This window comes from Setaria viridis, chromosome 5 (assembly GCF_005286985.2).
Source record: "Setaria viridis chromosome 5, Setaria_viridis_v4.0, whole genome shotgun sequence".
NCBI lineage: Eukaryota > Viridiplantae > Streptophyta > Magnoliopsida > Poales > Poaceae > Setaria > Setaria viridis.
In genome coordinates, this window is record NC_048267.2 from 3,124,885 (window position 1) to 3,139,995 (window position 15,111).

A 15,111-nucleotide genomic window follows, 5' to 3' on the forward strand; every position below is an offset into this window, starting at 1 on the left:
CCCTTTTAAATCTAAAATTTTAAAAATAACCTCTCACAATCTAAATTACTAAAAACTAGCCTTTTTTGTCACGCCAAAAGGTGTGGCGCAACTTATAACAGAGTCACGCCACATGCAATGGCGTGACTAAAATTCCACGATGGCGCGGTCACCACGTATAGCTGACGTGTAAAAATGAGCTGTAACGGTCACGCCAAGTTGCATGACGTAACTGACAAAGCAGTCCAGCAAGTATGGTGTGACAAGCTCCATGCCTTGCTAGCCTTCTTCAAGTGCACAAAAATTCAATCTACTTAGCCTTATTTCCTTCTACATTTTAATTAGCTAATGAGATCATAAATTCTTCCAACTTGTCAGTTATAATACATGGAGTGTATATGTTCTATTTTAAGTATTGGTACTCTAAAATATGGTGTATAAAATGAAGTATCCAATTTATAAATAGGTTAAGTGATCTCAAGCTTAGATTCAGAGTTTCAGTGATTTCCTGCCATGGTCACAAACAGTGATAAGTTCACATTTTAGGCTCCAAAATAAGTAATCAAGTCTCCGTTTTGGTCCTCCTCAACTTCCTAAATCCATTTACCCGATATTCCTACTCAATTTTCAGGTGAACTTTTCTGAAGTTGATAAATGAAATCTTTTTAAAACGTAATCGAAAGATGCATAGTTATCACTGTTTTCAGGACTCGGTGAGATTTCCAGTTGAGGCTGAAAACGGGATAATTTGCCAACTTGCACTTGATCTTTGAACTCTCATTGCTCTAAATCGTTCAACCATAATCCTTCCATGCAACTTGGCGTGACCGTACTATCTCATTCTTACACATCAGCTCCACGCGGTGACCGCGTCATCGTGGCATTTTAGTCACGCCATTACATGTGGCGTGATTCTGTTATAAGTCGCATGCGCGACCAAAAGAGCTAGTTTTTAATTTAGATTGGGAGGGGTTATTTTTTAAAAAAATTAGATTTACAAGGGTTAAAATAAAAAAATTATTCGAGAAGCAGCTGGATTTGAAGACGCGAGGGCCTGCGTGCGTGGCTCCGAAGACGAACTGAGACCATGACTTGTTTATCTCTATTGGTCCTTTGCTGAAGCCCTGCACGGCGCACGGCGTAGTCAAAGTGTACCAATACCAACCCTGCCGTGCTCTTCTCCTGCTGCTTTCGGCTGTCAAATCCACGACAAATAGACACAGAGCATGCAAGGCTAGCTAGCTTGGTTACACATCATGTTTATCCCTCAAACGTAACAAGAGCATGCAATACTTGAGCCAAGGAATATAAGGATTAGGGCTAGTTAAATGCAACTTGGTACCATGCTACGCTTCCTCTCATCTTATCTTTTCTCTTATCCTCCCCTCTCCTCCCGACTAGCTTCGTTCCCTCACTGCTCGGCGTGGTCCTGGATGCGGATGAGCGCGCCGGGGCCCTAGTCGCGCCAGGCGTCGATCGCCGGCGCGAGGCGTCACTGCATGCCGGCGGTGACCTGGCCTTGAGCTGCGGCGACTTGAAGAAGGCGCCGACGAGGCAGTGGACGCGTCGCTGCAGGCTGCCGTTGATGAGGAGGATGGAGGACTTGCCCATGAGCTCCGTCAGCGAACGCGGGTACGACGGCACGAACGCCCGCGCGTCGCTCTGCAGCATGAACCGGCCCACCTCCGCGTCCGACGTCACCACCTTCGCCGACCCGAACAGGTGCGACCGGAACACCGAGCTCCCGTGCCGGAGGCGCCGCTTGCCGACGAAGGGCCTCCGGGCGGGGCGAGTAGGCGCAGGACACGAAGTCCAGAGTCTCGCCCACCAGCGGCCACCCGAAGCTGCCGCTCCCGCCCGCCGCCTGCTCCTTGCTCCCGGCCCGTCCCCCGCAAGGGAGCGGCGGCCCCCCAGCGGCGGAGGCGGAGCTGCCGCGAGTCTCCCGTCCGCCCTGACACTCCCCACCTCCGACTGCTACCGGCGGCTAGCGCTGCGGCCCCACACGGCGGCGGCTCCCCGGCCCGGCGTCAACCCTCGGGCGGTGCCCTGTCGGGCCCGCGCTGCGCCTCGTCGGTCGCCGACGGCCCCCCTCCTCCCCCCGGCGAGGGAGCCACGCGAGCTGCTCCTCTTCGTCCTCCTCCGACAGCTCCTCGGGGTCCAGCAGGCCGGCCGCGAGGTCCATCGCGGGCGGGCAAGCTGTGACGGCGGCGCCTCCCCCGGCGAGGGAGCGGCGCGCGGGGACCGGTGGGTGTGAACGAACGAGGGGCATTTTGGTTTTTGTTGGTTTAGCTACGTTGAATCAGCACCGCTAAAGTGTAGCCAGGTCCTGATTGGATGGATTCAACGAGGGATCAGCCTTGGTTGTACCATTTGTATTCCGCAGGTTTTTGAGGGTGACAGTGGAAGGCTCTCCCATGTCAACTCATGTCTAATCACTGATCGCCCGTTTGGTTCCCTTTGCTTATTTTTAGCACGTGTCATATTGAATGTTTAGATACTAATTAGCAGTATTAAACGTAGACTATTTATAAAACCCATTACACAGATGGAGGCTAAACGACATATAAATCTATTAAGCCTAATTAATCCATCATTAGCAAATGTTTACTAAGTCTAATTAATCCATCATTAGCAAATGTTTACTGTAGTAACACATTGTCAAATCATGAACTAATTAGGCTTAATAGATTCATCTCACCGTTTAGCCTCCACTTATGTAATGGGTTTTGTAAATAATCTACGTTTAGTACTTCTAATTAGTATCTAAATATTTGATGTGACGGGTGCTAAAAATAAGGAAGAGTAACCAAACCAGGCCTGAATCGAACTACACCAATCTCTCCGGTCATGGTTCTCCCAAGGCAATAACATGGTTCACACTGCGTTATTGCTCGGCTCGGCTTTTATAAATTGAATTGACGTCTGCGCATCTTCAAATTTGCTTCTCTCTTTCAAATAGGCGTTTTTTTCTTTTCGAATGTTAATCAAGGCTAAGGCCCTGTTTGGAACACGCAGGAACCTCGTATGCTACTCTTTTTTCATAATGTATGTACACCTAATCGGAAGTTAGCTGTTTGCTAACAATATGTGAAAAGTAAGTGCATATTTCCTTTTGCATGACGTATGTACACCTAACCCTCCGGTGGAGTGACAACTTCCTCCAGATTGACATGGCCATGCCCTGCTATTTCCATGTGCTCGCTGGCGTAAGCTGCAGGGACAAACAAACACGCAACACATTAAGCATCCTAGCCTCAACAAAAATAAATGCTGGACGACAATGACATTTATCAACCAATCCCAAGCTTCAGCAGTCTAGTCTCTGCACTTGTTTTATAAATTTATACACTTATTCCTCATTAAGTTACTCATGATTTGCAAAACAAAATAGGTACTCATAGCATTTGGTAAATCATGAGCAATATCAGGAAGATATCTAAGATGCAGAACATTAACATATGAAATAAAAATTGCATAGAAATGACTCTAACTATATCATTATTAAGAAAAAAATATCAAAATGATCAATCTTTTACCTGCAGTGAATGACAAGCCGTGCTGTGTGCCTCTGTTTCTTCTCAGAGAGGAATGATTACATCCAGGTTTTGAGTCATTTGCCACCCCTTGGGATGTCCAAGATGTTTGTCTTCGAGACGAAGATTTAAATTCATAATTTTTGAACAACCAGCTGGTATGCCCTCCATATGAGTTTCATCTTCAACAAGTTGTTCTATAAATGTTGTCTCCTGCATGCATTTAACTTTTTTCAGTCAGATTGACAAAAAAATTGAGTAGGTTATGAATGCCAGGTAGAAAAAAGGTAACTTCATAATACAATATACAGGGATGATATAGAAAAATGTTTTTGTACTAATTTCAGTTGCTGCGTGCACGAAATGTCTTTCACAATTGTTTGTGCTGGGAAAATTTTCTAGAATATAAGACAGATACTTGAAGTGTGACCATATTGGGAACTAGTTAAAAAACTTCCTATTTTATTTTGCTTGGACAGTTAGTTTTCTTATTGATTGAAGAATGATGACATATTGTTCAGTTCCATCTCCCTGTAATGAAATACAATAGGAAAAATGCATACCAACGCTATGCAAATTGACTCTAAAAAGTTGTGAGTTATGAGATGAAGAGGCATCAAGTGGTTTAGCTAAATCTTCTTGGATATGAGGTCAAACACTGGAGCTATTGAGAAGTAGTATAGTAGTAATAGTTCCCAACAAACCGATTTGTCACACTATTCAAACTCAGGAAGGCCTAATTGGATGCCAACAGCCCACAAACCAACTGTCTTTGTCAAATGATACTGTAGGACTTCAATCAGTATAGGGTAAGAACAAATTTTTAGTACGCTTTGCACAAAATTTGGAGAGATAGTCTCTCATGTGTGCAAGCAAGCAAGGTTGGCAATTACGAATTAGCACATAGCAAACCTCAGGGAATACAGACTATATATGAGCAATTCAATCAATGCCTCGTTTTGGAATGCGCTACCCTAAGCAGATAACAACAATTGCCGACCGCAGTCGGCTGCTCTGGTCATCAAAATTGACCTGGTTATTCTAAAAGCAGCATGAATGTTTCAGATTTATACAATGAAAATTTTTCGACAGGGACACAAGCAAAGCAGGTTACCTGAAAGCCCTCCCTGACCGTGTCCAGCAGCCGGATGTAGTTCCACGCCTGGTGCGCCCTCTTGTCGGCATCCCAGAGCATGCTGCTATTGAAAGCAAAGCCCGACGAATTCACATGGAACCTTCGCGACCTGCTGTTCCTCTCGTTCGTGTGCCATCCAACCACTCTGCTATCGTCACAGACCGGCCCTTCCAGTTGCGTCTTGCTCTTCCCCACGCCCAGCATTGCGACCGGCCAGGTGCCAAAACTCCTGAACATCACAGCATTGCTCACTGGTTTACGCAATTGGGTTTCGCATTTCCAATATGGGATTGTTGCATGTAAACTAAATTGATTGTGAATTCAAACAGGATCGCAAATTTGTATGCAAAATTGTGAGAGTTGTAGCATCCTTTGGAAGGAAAGAAAGATCAAGAGGATTGTGATGTCATGGTCGATTTACCTTATGCTTCGAAGCTGTTGGAAGAGGTCAAGGGAGTAGACGTTGTCCTCGTCGGCGAAGTAGACGAGTCCGTGGATGCGGTGCTGCTCGATGTGGTCGAGCGCGGCGTTCCTCTGGCGCAGGCCGCCGCGGGGCTCCGCCGCCGGGCGCCCGGGCCGCCACCGGCGAGCAGCGTCGGGCGCGTCGTCGTCGCAGCGTGGGGAGGCGAGGTGGCGGTACATGACCCCGCAGCCGCGGAGCAGCGCGGCGGTCTCGCGCGTGGCGGCGCCGCGCTCGACGACGAGCCAGAGCAGCGGCTGCGGGACAAGGCGGAGCGTGTGCGCGAGGCGGTGCAGGTGGTACGCCTGCAGCGGGCGGGCGCGGGTCGGCGTCACGACTATCAGGGTCGGCGGCTCCAGGTCTGTCTCCGCCGCCGCCGCTGGGACACGGACTAGGGCCGGTGGCGAAGAAGGGTGGGGGTCGTCCGGGAGCGGGTGGTGGCGGAGGTCGAGGTGGTGGAGGTGGCGGTGCGCGAAGGGGAAGAGGCCGGCGACGAAGCCGAGGAGGAAGCAGAGGAGGAAGCACGGCGACGAGAAGGGCCGCCGCGGCGAGAACGGCAGCACCGCTGCCGCCATAGGCTTTGTGCTGCTGCTGCCGCGCGCGTGCGCCTGCCTATGCGTGTGGTTTTCTGGCACTAGCAGGCGGCGGGGGGCCATGGCTTCCGGCTTTTGGGGGACGGGGAAGGACTCGCCGCGCAGACCGACTTGGTCGCGGGCGTAGGCGCGGTGGCGTGGCGCCGTGGCGTGGTGACGTGGACTTGGGTGGACGGGGCGCGTGGGGGCGGGACGCGCGTTCCATGCGGACCATTTCGCAGGGAAACACGCTGGCCCGTGGCCCCGAGCCCCCGATAGCCCCGTTATCCACCGGGTGATCGGTCACGTTGAGGGGTGGTTTGGCGTACCATGAGCTGAGCTTTCTTTTCTTTTTGGATAAATACCATGAGCTGAGCTTGTCGAGCTTGAGCAGCGCGTCGGGAGATACATAAAATTTGATTGATACCCGTCTTGTATTCTAAACTAGCAAGATGATCCACGCTAATAGCGTGTCTGATACACTTTCAGCTATCTTAATAATAGGTAATAACATGTAACTTTTTTCTCTCTAGGTATTTTCTCATTATTCTCATAGCGATGAGCTATATAGGTAGGTTCTTTCGAGATGTTCTTCTCTTATTGTCTTTGTTAGCAACTACATCAATGCACCATCTTCTATGCCTTGAGCAATCTAATTTCCTCATCAATGATCAAGATCTTGGTGCACATCTGGTCCATGCACATCATAAATAGACCTGTACTCTTTGATATTCTCTTGTAATTTTTTTAGGTATACGAACATCTTGAACTTTATTGGCTTAATATTCTCCTTTTTTTTATCATGTTCACTCCGGCTTTTGTGTAGTTTTTTTAATAGTTGTTATGCTCCCAGTCTTATTTTCAGTAACTATGCCAATGCACTATCTTTTTTTTTTCTTGCATTAGGCAAATCAATTTCCTTGCTAATTAACATTATCTCGATGGATGTGTAGTCCATGGACATCATGAACTAGAAACCTCCCCTCCTTAATATTCCAATAGACTTTTTTTTCTCTAGCTTGTCTTGTTGGAAAAACGTGGTAGAACGACTTCTCCTAGTTTTTAGAATGGATAGGATGTGTGAAATGTCAAAAATACCCTTAGGTTATTTCTTTTGTTTTTTTATTTTTCTTCCTAATTTTCCCATTCATTCTCTTTTTTCCTTTTTATGGCGGAACCGCCCAAATTTACTTGGCTAAAATACACTTAAGTCGCTTAACACGCGATCATGTACTTTAAACAAATCAACTTGGTCGTCCGTCGGATTTCATCCGATAAACCACTTAACTCAGGATCGAGAAAGCAAGACTCGCACGAAGGCGAGTGGTTACAGAGATTACAACAGTCCATCTCAATTATACAAGTGCATCGAATTATTACAACATCAAGTTCGAAATTCAAACAAGGTTTGCAGAGTTTTCAAATAACAGAAATAAATAAGTGGAAGCTAGACATCGTTGCAGGATATCATTAAGAAGCCGATCATGACATCAATGATCCCTGTCCTCGCCGTCCGAGGAGGGATCCCACTCAACCGTCCAACCAGGAGGAAGTTGGGGAGGCCAAGTGCCACTTGCAGCGAGCTCAAGGGTATCAACATCACCTAAAAAGATGTGCCACAACAAGACTGAGCGATTACGCTCAACAAGACTTAACCAACCGGTGGCAACACCTAGACATGCAAGCTTTTTGGCTCTGGAGTTTGTTTTTGCCAAAAGCGACTAGTGTAGGTCCTTATTTTCAATATTTTAGCCACAAGTTCTACTGTTGTTTTACCATTCTAAGTTAGCAACTATACTAAACCTAGCATAATTTCCAAGCAATTTATACAAGTAACAATATTAGATCATCATTTTTCATTATTACTCAGTGTAGCATAGCGATCAAGTAGTCCCAAACTGTGAGAAGCAGACGAATCAATTCAAATTTCTTAACCATGCATGGCGAACCTAATCCCACGACATTCGCGCACCGTGAAGGGTCGCTTCATTTGTCAGCCATCCCCATCAATTCCCAGACCCGTGTCGGGCCCACTTCCCTTAGTACAAGGCTCCATAGACCCAGCCTCTGCCGTTCTATGACCGCACTTGTCACCACATGCGGCCGCAAGGGAACTCTGTTTCAGAGACAGTGGAACGATCCGCTCACGTTCCGGTTCAATCAGGTACTAGGCTTCCCCATCCAATACTAGGTATGAGATTAATACTTTCAACACTTGATCACGAACACTATCACATCTCGACCTTAGTCCAATTTCAGGTAGACAGACGGGGCAATCCACCGACCACCAAAAACAGTTCACAGAGCCCTACCCCGTCCATCGTCCTTATAATGTAACAAAAAGAAAGCAATCAACTCCTATAACTCGCGAGTGACAGGCAATCACTTGACTTTTACCGAGTCCTATTAAGCATTGCAACTACTCGGCTTATCATACTAGTGTTCAGATCAAAAGGGTACTAAGTCATGCATTTTTACGGTTTCAATCAACTCCTGGAACGTAAATGCGCAATCAAAGTAATCAATTGTATTGCAAGTATTTAAAAATAGGAAATCATGCTTCGGGACTTGCCTTTACACGGGGAGTTAGCGAACTGGTCCTCGGTTTGCTCCGGTACGGGCTTGGCTCCGACTTGATGCAGATTCTGGCGCCGGGTGAAGCTCGTACATTCCGTCAGCAAGGTTCAGCTCTACACGAAATGCAAATGCATCAAGTTCAACTCCCATGCTTTCTCATATCGGATGCAAAATATGAATTAGCACAGAAGTGTAATTTACATTATGACCACATTCATCTAAACAAGGTTCTATACCTTCTTTATCTGCATAAGGGAAGGTGTGTTGTGGTACAAAACCCGAGGTTGATTTGATGGTGATTGTGTACATATATGCAACTTAAATTTATTAAACTTTAGATCGGAAGGTTATCCTATTTCTGAATGTTTTTTTACCTCTTCCAAAAGAGACCATCACCTTTACGTAAGGTTTCTTTCTTCCATTTAGTTAGGTTTATCTCACAAATTTTATTTCAGTCTTCAAACAGTGAGGTATGACCTTGGTAATTTAACAATAGATTAGATATAACATCATTAGGCTACTGTAAAAATTTAGGGTGCATTGGATCAGTATAAAAATAGTTAAAATGATTTCATCATCCCAATGTGATAGGTACTTAATCATTTTTAACTCGAGTTATTCAGAGAAATTGTTGCTGAAATCTTAACAGAGTGTTACAAAGAAGCAACATAGCCTTTGGTGAATTTTTCAGAATTTTTGACGAAGGGCAACCATATACCCTAACTTCTCCTCATTTATTTTCCTATAAAAGGGTAGGTGGGTTCCAAGAACCTTCAAATAGGGTTTCAGATTTTTCTTGTGAACTAGGCTACACCACTGATTTACTCAATGTGGTTTCACATTTTTCTCACCTCTGGATGAATTATTATACAAAAAGACAAAAAGCAACCTTAGATTTCCATTATAAAACTAAAACAGAGACTTAAACATCCGTGCTAGTCTCCAAATGATTTTTCCCAGCTTCTATTCTCTAAGACAAGCACTTGAGGGTTGGATTCATCATTTTAGCATTTTTCTATGGTTTACTACGATTTAAATAGTTTAAACAAGGATTAAAACATATAACAGTAATTCTAGCAGAGACATGTGCCAAAACTATTTTTATTAGAAACTATACTTTATACTGAGTCTAGAAAAATTGGTTTGACATTTTTCCTATTTTTGTACAATTTATGGTGTATTTTCAAAGTTTGGATCATTTTCTGCCAAAAACAAAAGAAAAACCGTGGCAATCTTGCGATCTAGCCCTTAGGTCTATAGGTTAAATGCGCAGAGGTCCTTGACTTTAGCGCTAAGGCCCCTGTAAGACGGGAAAATACACAAGTGTGTCCTTGGAGGCGTGCACGGCAGCGGTCCGGCCAAATTACGGCGATACGCCGGCCAATCCAGGGCAACAAGTTGTAGGGAAGGTGTGGGAGCTCACCGGAAGACGATTGGCGGTGATTGGGGGCGCGGAGGAGGCTCGGTGGGGGCAGAACGGTGCAAGGGCAGTGTGCCGGCATTGTCGGCGCTTAGGGACCCCAACAAGCGGCTCGGGAAGCTTCGCGTGGGTACGGCGGAGCTAGCGGTAGTGGCGGCGAGGAGCGGGGAGCGGCGGAGGTGGGGGCTCCACGGAGAGGTGGCTCGGCGCCGGGTGCAAAACAGAGCAGGGGGAGCGCGGCGAGGCTGGTCGAGTGGGGAAAGGGGCATAGGCAGCGCCGGAGGGCTGGGCGGAGCAGGCGAGCGAGGCGGGGCGGGACTGGCAGCTGGGGACCAGAGGGAGCCAGGGCGCTGCTGCGGCCATTAATGGCAGCGAGGCCATTGGCGCAGAGAAGGGAGGTGGCGCGATAGGCGAGAACACTACACGCGAGGCGAGCAGGCACGGGCGAAGCAAAGCGAGCGTGCGCGGCAATAACAGCTTTGCTGGGATGTGTCACTGGCGAGGCGAGGAGGCAGCTGTCGCGGCCGGGGCGGCGGTTGGTGAAGGTGGTGGTGTCGAGCAGGGCGTCCGCGGGGGCGCGCGTTCGGGCAGGGCAGTGGGCAAGGCATGCCCTCGGGCGAGGCGGACCTGCCGGGAGCAGGGTGGGGGACCGCGACGCTTCACTGGCGGCGGGGCACGCGAGGCGTCGACCTGCCACGGCCGGAGACCGAATGGAGGCGCTGCGCCGGTGAGCGGAGGCCACGCGGCGAGCGGCGGGCCTAGCGCGACGCACGCGCTCTGGCACGCTATGGGTGCAAGGGATTTGCGAGAGCCAGCGATGGGGCGGGCTTCGAGCACGAGTTACTCCCGATTTTTGATCTGCGTGATCTTAACTCCCTTTACAAAAGTTGTAGTCCTCAAATCCAAGTTCAACGTTTGTAATTGAACTGAGTTCAAATTTACAGCATATTTGAAGATAAAAAGCTTCAAAGTTTGAAGAAATGCCTGATTTCCAGACTTAGAGAATTTTCAGCTGTTTGGCTTTTTTCAAGGTTTTTGGCTGTATTGAGCTCCAGTTTTGGAAAGCTTCTGAGGTGAATTTGCCCATGGTACAAAAGATGAAGTTATTGTATGAACTTAGCTCTCCAACTCTTACAAAGGGTTTTTCTGGTGTTCTGTTCAAGTTTCATGAGATAAGCTCATGCCAAGATGCATGGTTGAACCGATTCCAGACTTATTGCAGGTCGGGGGCTGGGTTGACCAAACTGGCCGACTTTGACCTGGGTTTTGAAAGCCTTCTATGCAGATCTCGAGCTTACTCCTTTAGTCAACATTGTTAAGGACTCGAAGCTCTAAAACTTTTATATAGAGCTCAGCTTGAGTTCATATTTGGAAACTATAGATAAAGAACTTCAAATTTGAGACTTTATCTGTTTTTCTTAAATTGACACAGTTTTGAATTTCGAGTTTTTTAAGGTCTTATGCTCAGATTCAAACAAAACACCAAAAATAAAAGTTGTTAGGGAAGTTGAGTTCTACAACTCTTAGTTGGAGAGATTTTTAAGTTCTTAAGCAAAAATTTGAGTTATGTTTTAAACAGTTGTTTGGCTTGTGAGGGCAAAAGTGTCTTTTTACTTGTCTTCACAACTACCAATTGTTCTTCTTTATTCTCTAATGACTTTATTTAAGATTAAACATGATTTAATTAGGCTAGGTTGTTACACTTTTTTTCTTCCCCATACATTCTTCTCCCTTCCAATTTTTTTTCTTTTCCTTCTCATCCCCTCTTTCTTTTCCGTTCTGCCCACCTCTCTCGCGTTGACGCCATCGTGCAGTCGGTCTCTGCCCCTCCTACCCCGCGCTTGCGGAAGAAAATTAGACGCAGGACTCCTGCAACCGAGTCCTGGTGCAGGACGGCCTCAGATCACGACGCGTGGGTAGCCCTCCCGATCGCGTGGAAGATGAGCCAGCGCTGAAGAAGAAAAAAATAGACGAGCCAGGAACGAGCCAGCAAGACGAGCCACCACACTGAAGGAAAGCCACGAAGACGAGCTAGGAACGAGCGAGCCCCTCGTGCGCGTGCGGAAGACGAGCCGGCGGAAGACGAGATGGCGCTGACGAGCCCTTCTCTGATTCGTTTCACAAACAACATCTGGGGCCTTCCATAATCTCAGGATGAAGACGACAACACGGCCGTGGTGCTCGACAGCTCCGGGACGACGGGGTTGTTCAGCAGCTGGTGATCGCGGGATCGCGGGCCAACAGGCGTCACCGGGCGACGCGTAGAGGCCGTCGTCGGCACCGTGCTGCCGGGCGACGCGTAGAGGCGTGTTCGCGGTGCCGGTCTGCGGCACCCCAGCGACGGCGGCAGCCTGGATGCGCTCGACGAGGCAGGGCTTCCATCCAGAGGTAGCGCATGAGGTCCTTGAACTGCGCCTCGATTTTCTACTAACGGAATCACCGCATGCAGGAGCTCTCGTCTTCCGTATTATCGCCGCCTAGGGTTTGAGCTGGCGCGCGTGCAGAATCAAGTGGCGGTGACCCTGTGATCCATATGGTGCCATTGGTTCTGGAGGTGGAGTCGTTGGAGCATGCCCTGCCGGGCAACGGCGACGGAGCGAGCGACAGTAAAGGTGATCAGGGGCCGGATGAGGTAATTGAAGGAACGTGAATAATAAATTGCAGTGATAGTATAATAATATGTATTGTTGTAAGGCACCTTTAATTCTCGACTCATTGTACAACAGGTGGTTGATGAAGTTGCGAAAAATTATTTCATCGTTCCTGAAGTTGGAATGTCTTTTCAATCCGAGAAGGAAGCTTATGATATGTACAACACCTATGCAAGTAAGGTTGGGTTCAGTATTAGAAAGAGCGACACAAAGCGTCAAAGAGATGGCAGTATCTATCTCAAATATATAGTTTGCAGTAGTCAAGGTCATCGACAAATTGAGTCATCAAAGGACACTACAAGGACAGGTTGTGATGCTCGTATTCAGTTTAGTGTCAACATGGAGGGGGTTTGGTCAGTGCAGAAAGTTGTGCTTGATCACAACCATTACCGTGCAAGTCCAAATAAAAGACAGAAGCTTAGGTCCCAACAACGTGTTCAAGAAGTGGACAAGAAGCTAATTGGCCAGATGAGGGAGGGCGGGATGAAGCCAGCCCAAGTGTTTGAGTTTATGGTGCAATTTTATGGAGGAGCTGACAAAGTGCCATTCTCACGGATTGATTGTAACAATGAGATTGGTCGGCAGCGTAGAAAATACTTAGAATCCAATGACGCACAAACATTGTTGGAATACTTAAAAAATAAGCAGATAGAGGATCCAACATTTTTTTATGCCATTCAAATAGATGAAGAAGATGGCAGGATGGCTAACTTCTTTTGGGCGGACGGTCAATCTATCATGGATTACACATGTTTTGGTGATGCCGTGTCTTTTGACACCACGTTTCAGACTAATAAGTTTGAAATGCCTTTTGCTCCGCTCCTGGGAACCAACCATCACAAGCAGACTATAATTTTTGGGGCTGCATTATTGTTTAATGAGACTATTGAATCATTTGTTGGGGCTGCACAATTTTCACTGATCAAGATGCGGCCATGGCAGGTGCAATTGCTTATGTATTCCCAAACACAAGTCATCGTCTTTGTTTGTGGTATATTTATCTAAATGCTACTAAACATCTTGGTCATGTAATCCAGCAGCATCAAGAGAATTTTCTTCCTGATTTTAAGGGATGTGTCTATGAAGATAGATCTGAGTTTTACTTTAACAAGAAGTAGGATGAATTGTTGTGTGAGTACAACCTTAAGGATAATGAATGGATGTTAAACCTATATGATTTGAGGACAAAGTGGGCTGCTGTATATCGTGACTCATTTACAGCTGATATGAACTCCACTCAAAGAAGCGAAGGTAGGAATAACGTATTCAAGAAAAGGTTTCGTAGGAAACTGGGTATTTCGAAACTACTTGAAGAATGTGACAAGGTTTCTGCTAGTCTTCATAATAATGAGTTGGATGAAGATTTTCAATCACGTCGAAAGAGTCCAGTTGCACACATACCTCTTTTGGAGACTGTGGCCGAGTCATATACAAGTCGGATGTATAAAGAGTTTCAGGAAGAATTTAATGAACAATTTTCATTATCTTGTAAGTTGTTACACACTGAGGGGTCGATTTTGACATATACGGTTACACATATGTACTCTGATTATGGAGCAACGGTTGTGTTCAACAAAGCAGATATTACCATTACATGTGCTCGCAGAAAATACAAATCCATAGGTACGTACAAAAATCTTTATTGCAATAGTATAGTTTATAATACAAAGTAATGAAATATGATATCCACATATAGGTTTACTGTGCAAGCATGCCCTCAAAGTCTTCAATGCAAATGATATTTTCTTGTTGCCATCTCAATACATATTGAATAGATGGACAAAATATGCAAAGAGAGGATTCTATATTGAGAAATAAGAATTTGAAAAGGAAAGCTTGAAAACGCATGCTGCACGTATTGCACGAAAGGTGACATCCATTGCGTTGAAGTGTTCACTGTCTAAGAAACTTCTTGTTGATTTGGAGAATGCCATAGATAAGTTGGACTTGGAAGCAAATAATTCTCTAAGCAGGATGCAACAAAAGCCAGTGAGGTCCCTCTAGTTTCAACAAACTGTGTTACAGACACATTGAGAGGTAAAATATCATTTAGAATTCCTCAGGTGATAAAAGGTCCAAAGAGTAAACGAGGGACCATCTCCCTTGAAAAGAATAAAGGGAAGAAAAAGAAAAGTGGTAAAAAGAAAGGTACTTCTCATATCAATTCTACATGTTTTTATCTATTATATGCCAATATAGTTAACTTGATATGTTTGAATATAGGATAAGATTCAACAACTGCAGTAGAAAATAGATCCGAAGTATACGAAGGTGCTAATCTAGATCAATTTATCGTAAGTCATATGTGTTGGACTGTGCCCATTTTTCATATTTGAATTCCTTATATGCAATTATTTATCGTAAGTCATGTATGTTGGACTATATCCACTTTTCATATTTGATTTGGTACAGGATCTTAATGATGGTGAAAAGGATGTTAACAGTATGGTGCCAAACTCTGCAAATGATGTGTATGGACAATCTTCATCCATGGCTGCTCCATTGATCCAAGGTGGCTATGCTAATGCCATAATGTCACAATTTAATATGTACAGAGATTCTTCAACCGTGGGTGCTCCTTATATGCAAGGAGGATATACAAATCTCTTACTTGGAGTTGATCGAGCTGCCACATTACAGCCGGCTATTAAAAAATTAAATTTTGGTGGAATGCCAAATCAAGAAAGCATGTAACCTTTGTTGTGTTACACATAATTTTATTTGGATCTGTATTATGTCAGTTGGTACCATGTAACTTATTTATATTATTTGATTAGGATCACA

The 15,111-nt window shown here is 45.8% G+C and overlaps 1 protein-coding gene and 1 pseudogene across 1 annotated transcript; one reads left to right on the forward strand and one right to left on the reverse strand.

The window, feature by feature from the left end:
• Window positions 1-2,908: 2,908 nt before the first annotated feature.
• On the reverse strand, window positions 2,909-5,794 carry LOC117855608 (probable glucuronosyltransferase Os10g0205300). Its single transcript, XM_034737992.2, has 4 exons — window positions 5,069-5,794; window positions 4,627-4,876; window positions 3,516-3,725; window positions 2,909-3,190 (listed from the first exon to the last, which is right to left on the reverse strand). The coding sequence occupies exons 1-3, from the start codon at window positions 5,761-5,763 to the stop codon at window positions 3,558-3,560; spliced, it is 1,113 nt and encodes a 370-aa protein (XP_034593883.1). The 5' UTR covers window positions 5,764-5,794; the 3' UTR covers window positions 2,909-3,190; window positions 3,516-3,557.
• A 6,415-nt stretch (window positions 5,795-12,209) lies between these two features.
• Window positions 12,210-14,747, forward strand: LOC140220123 (protein FAR1-RELATED SEQUENCE 5-like; annotated as a pseudogene).
• Window positions 14,748-15,111: the final 364 nt, after the last annotated feature.

Excerpts from the sequence above, each read along its gene's own strand:
- LOC117855608 (XM_034737992.2), bottom strand. The coding sequence starts at position 5,763 with ATGGCCCCCCGCCGCCTGCTAGTGCCAGAAAACCACACGCATAGGCAG. Across the intron at positions 4,877-5,068 it reads CAACAGCTTCGAAGCATAAG|GAGTTTTGGCACCTGGCCGG; the intron begins GTAAATCGACCA and ends TGTGATGTTCAG. Across the intron at positions 3,726-4,626 it reads CGGTCAGGGAGGGCTTTCAG|GAGACAACATTTATAGAACA; the intron begins GTAACCTGCTTT and ends AAATGCATGCAG.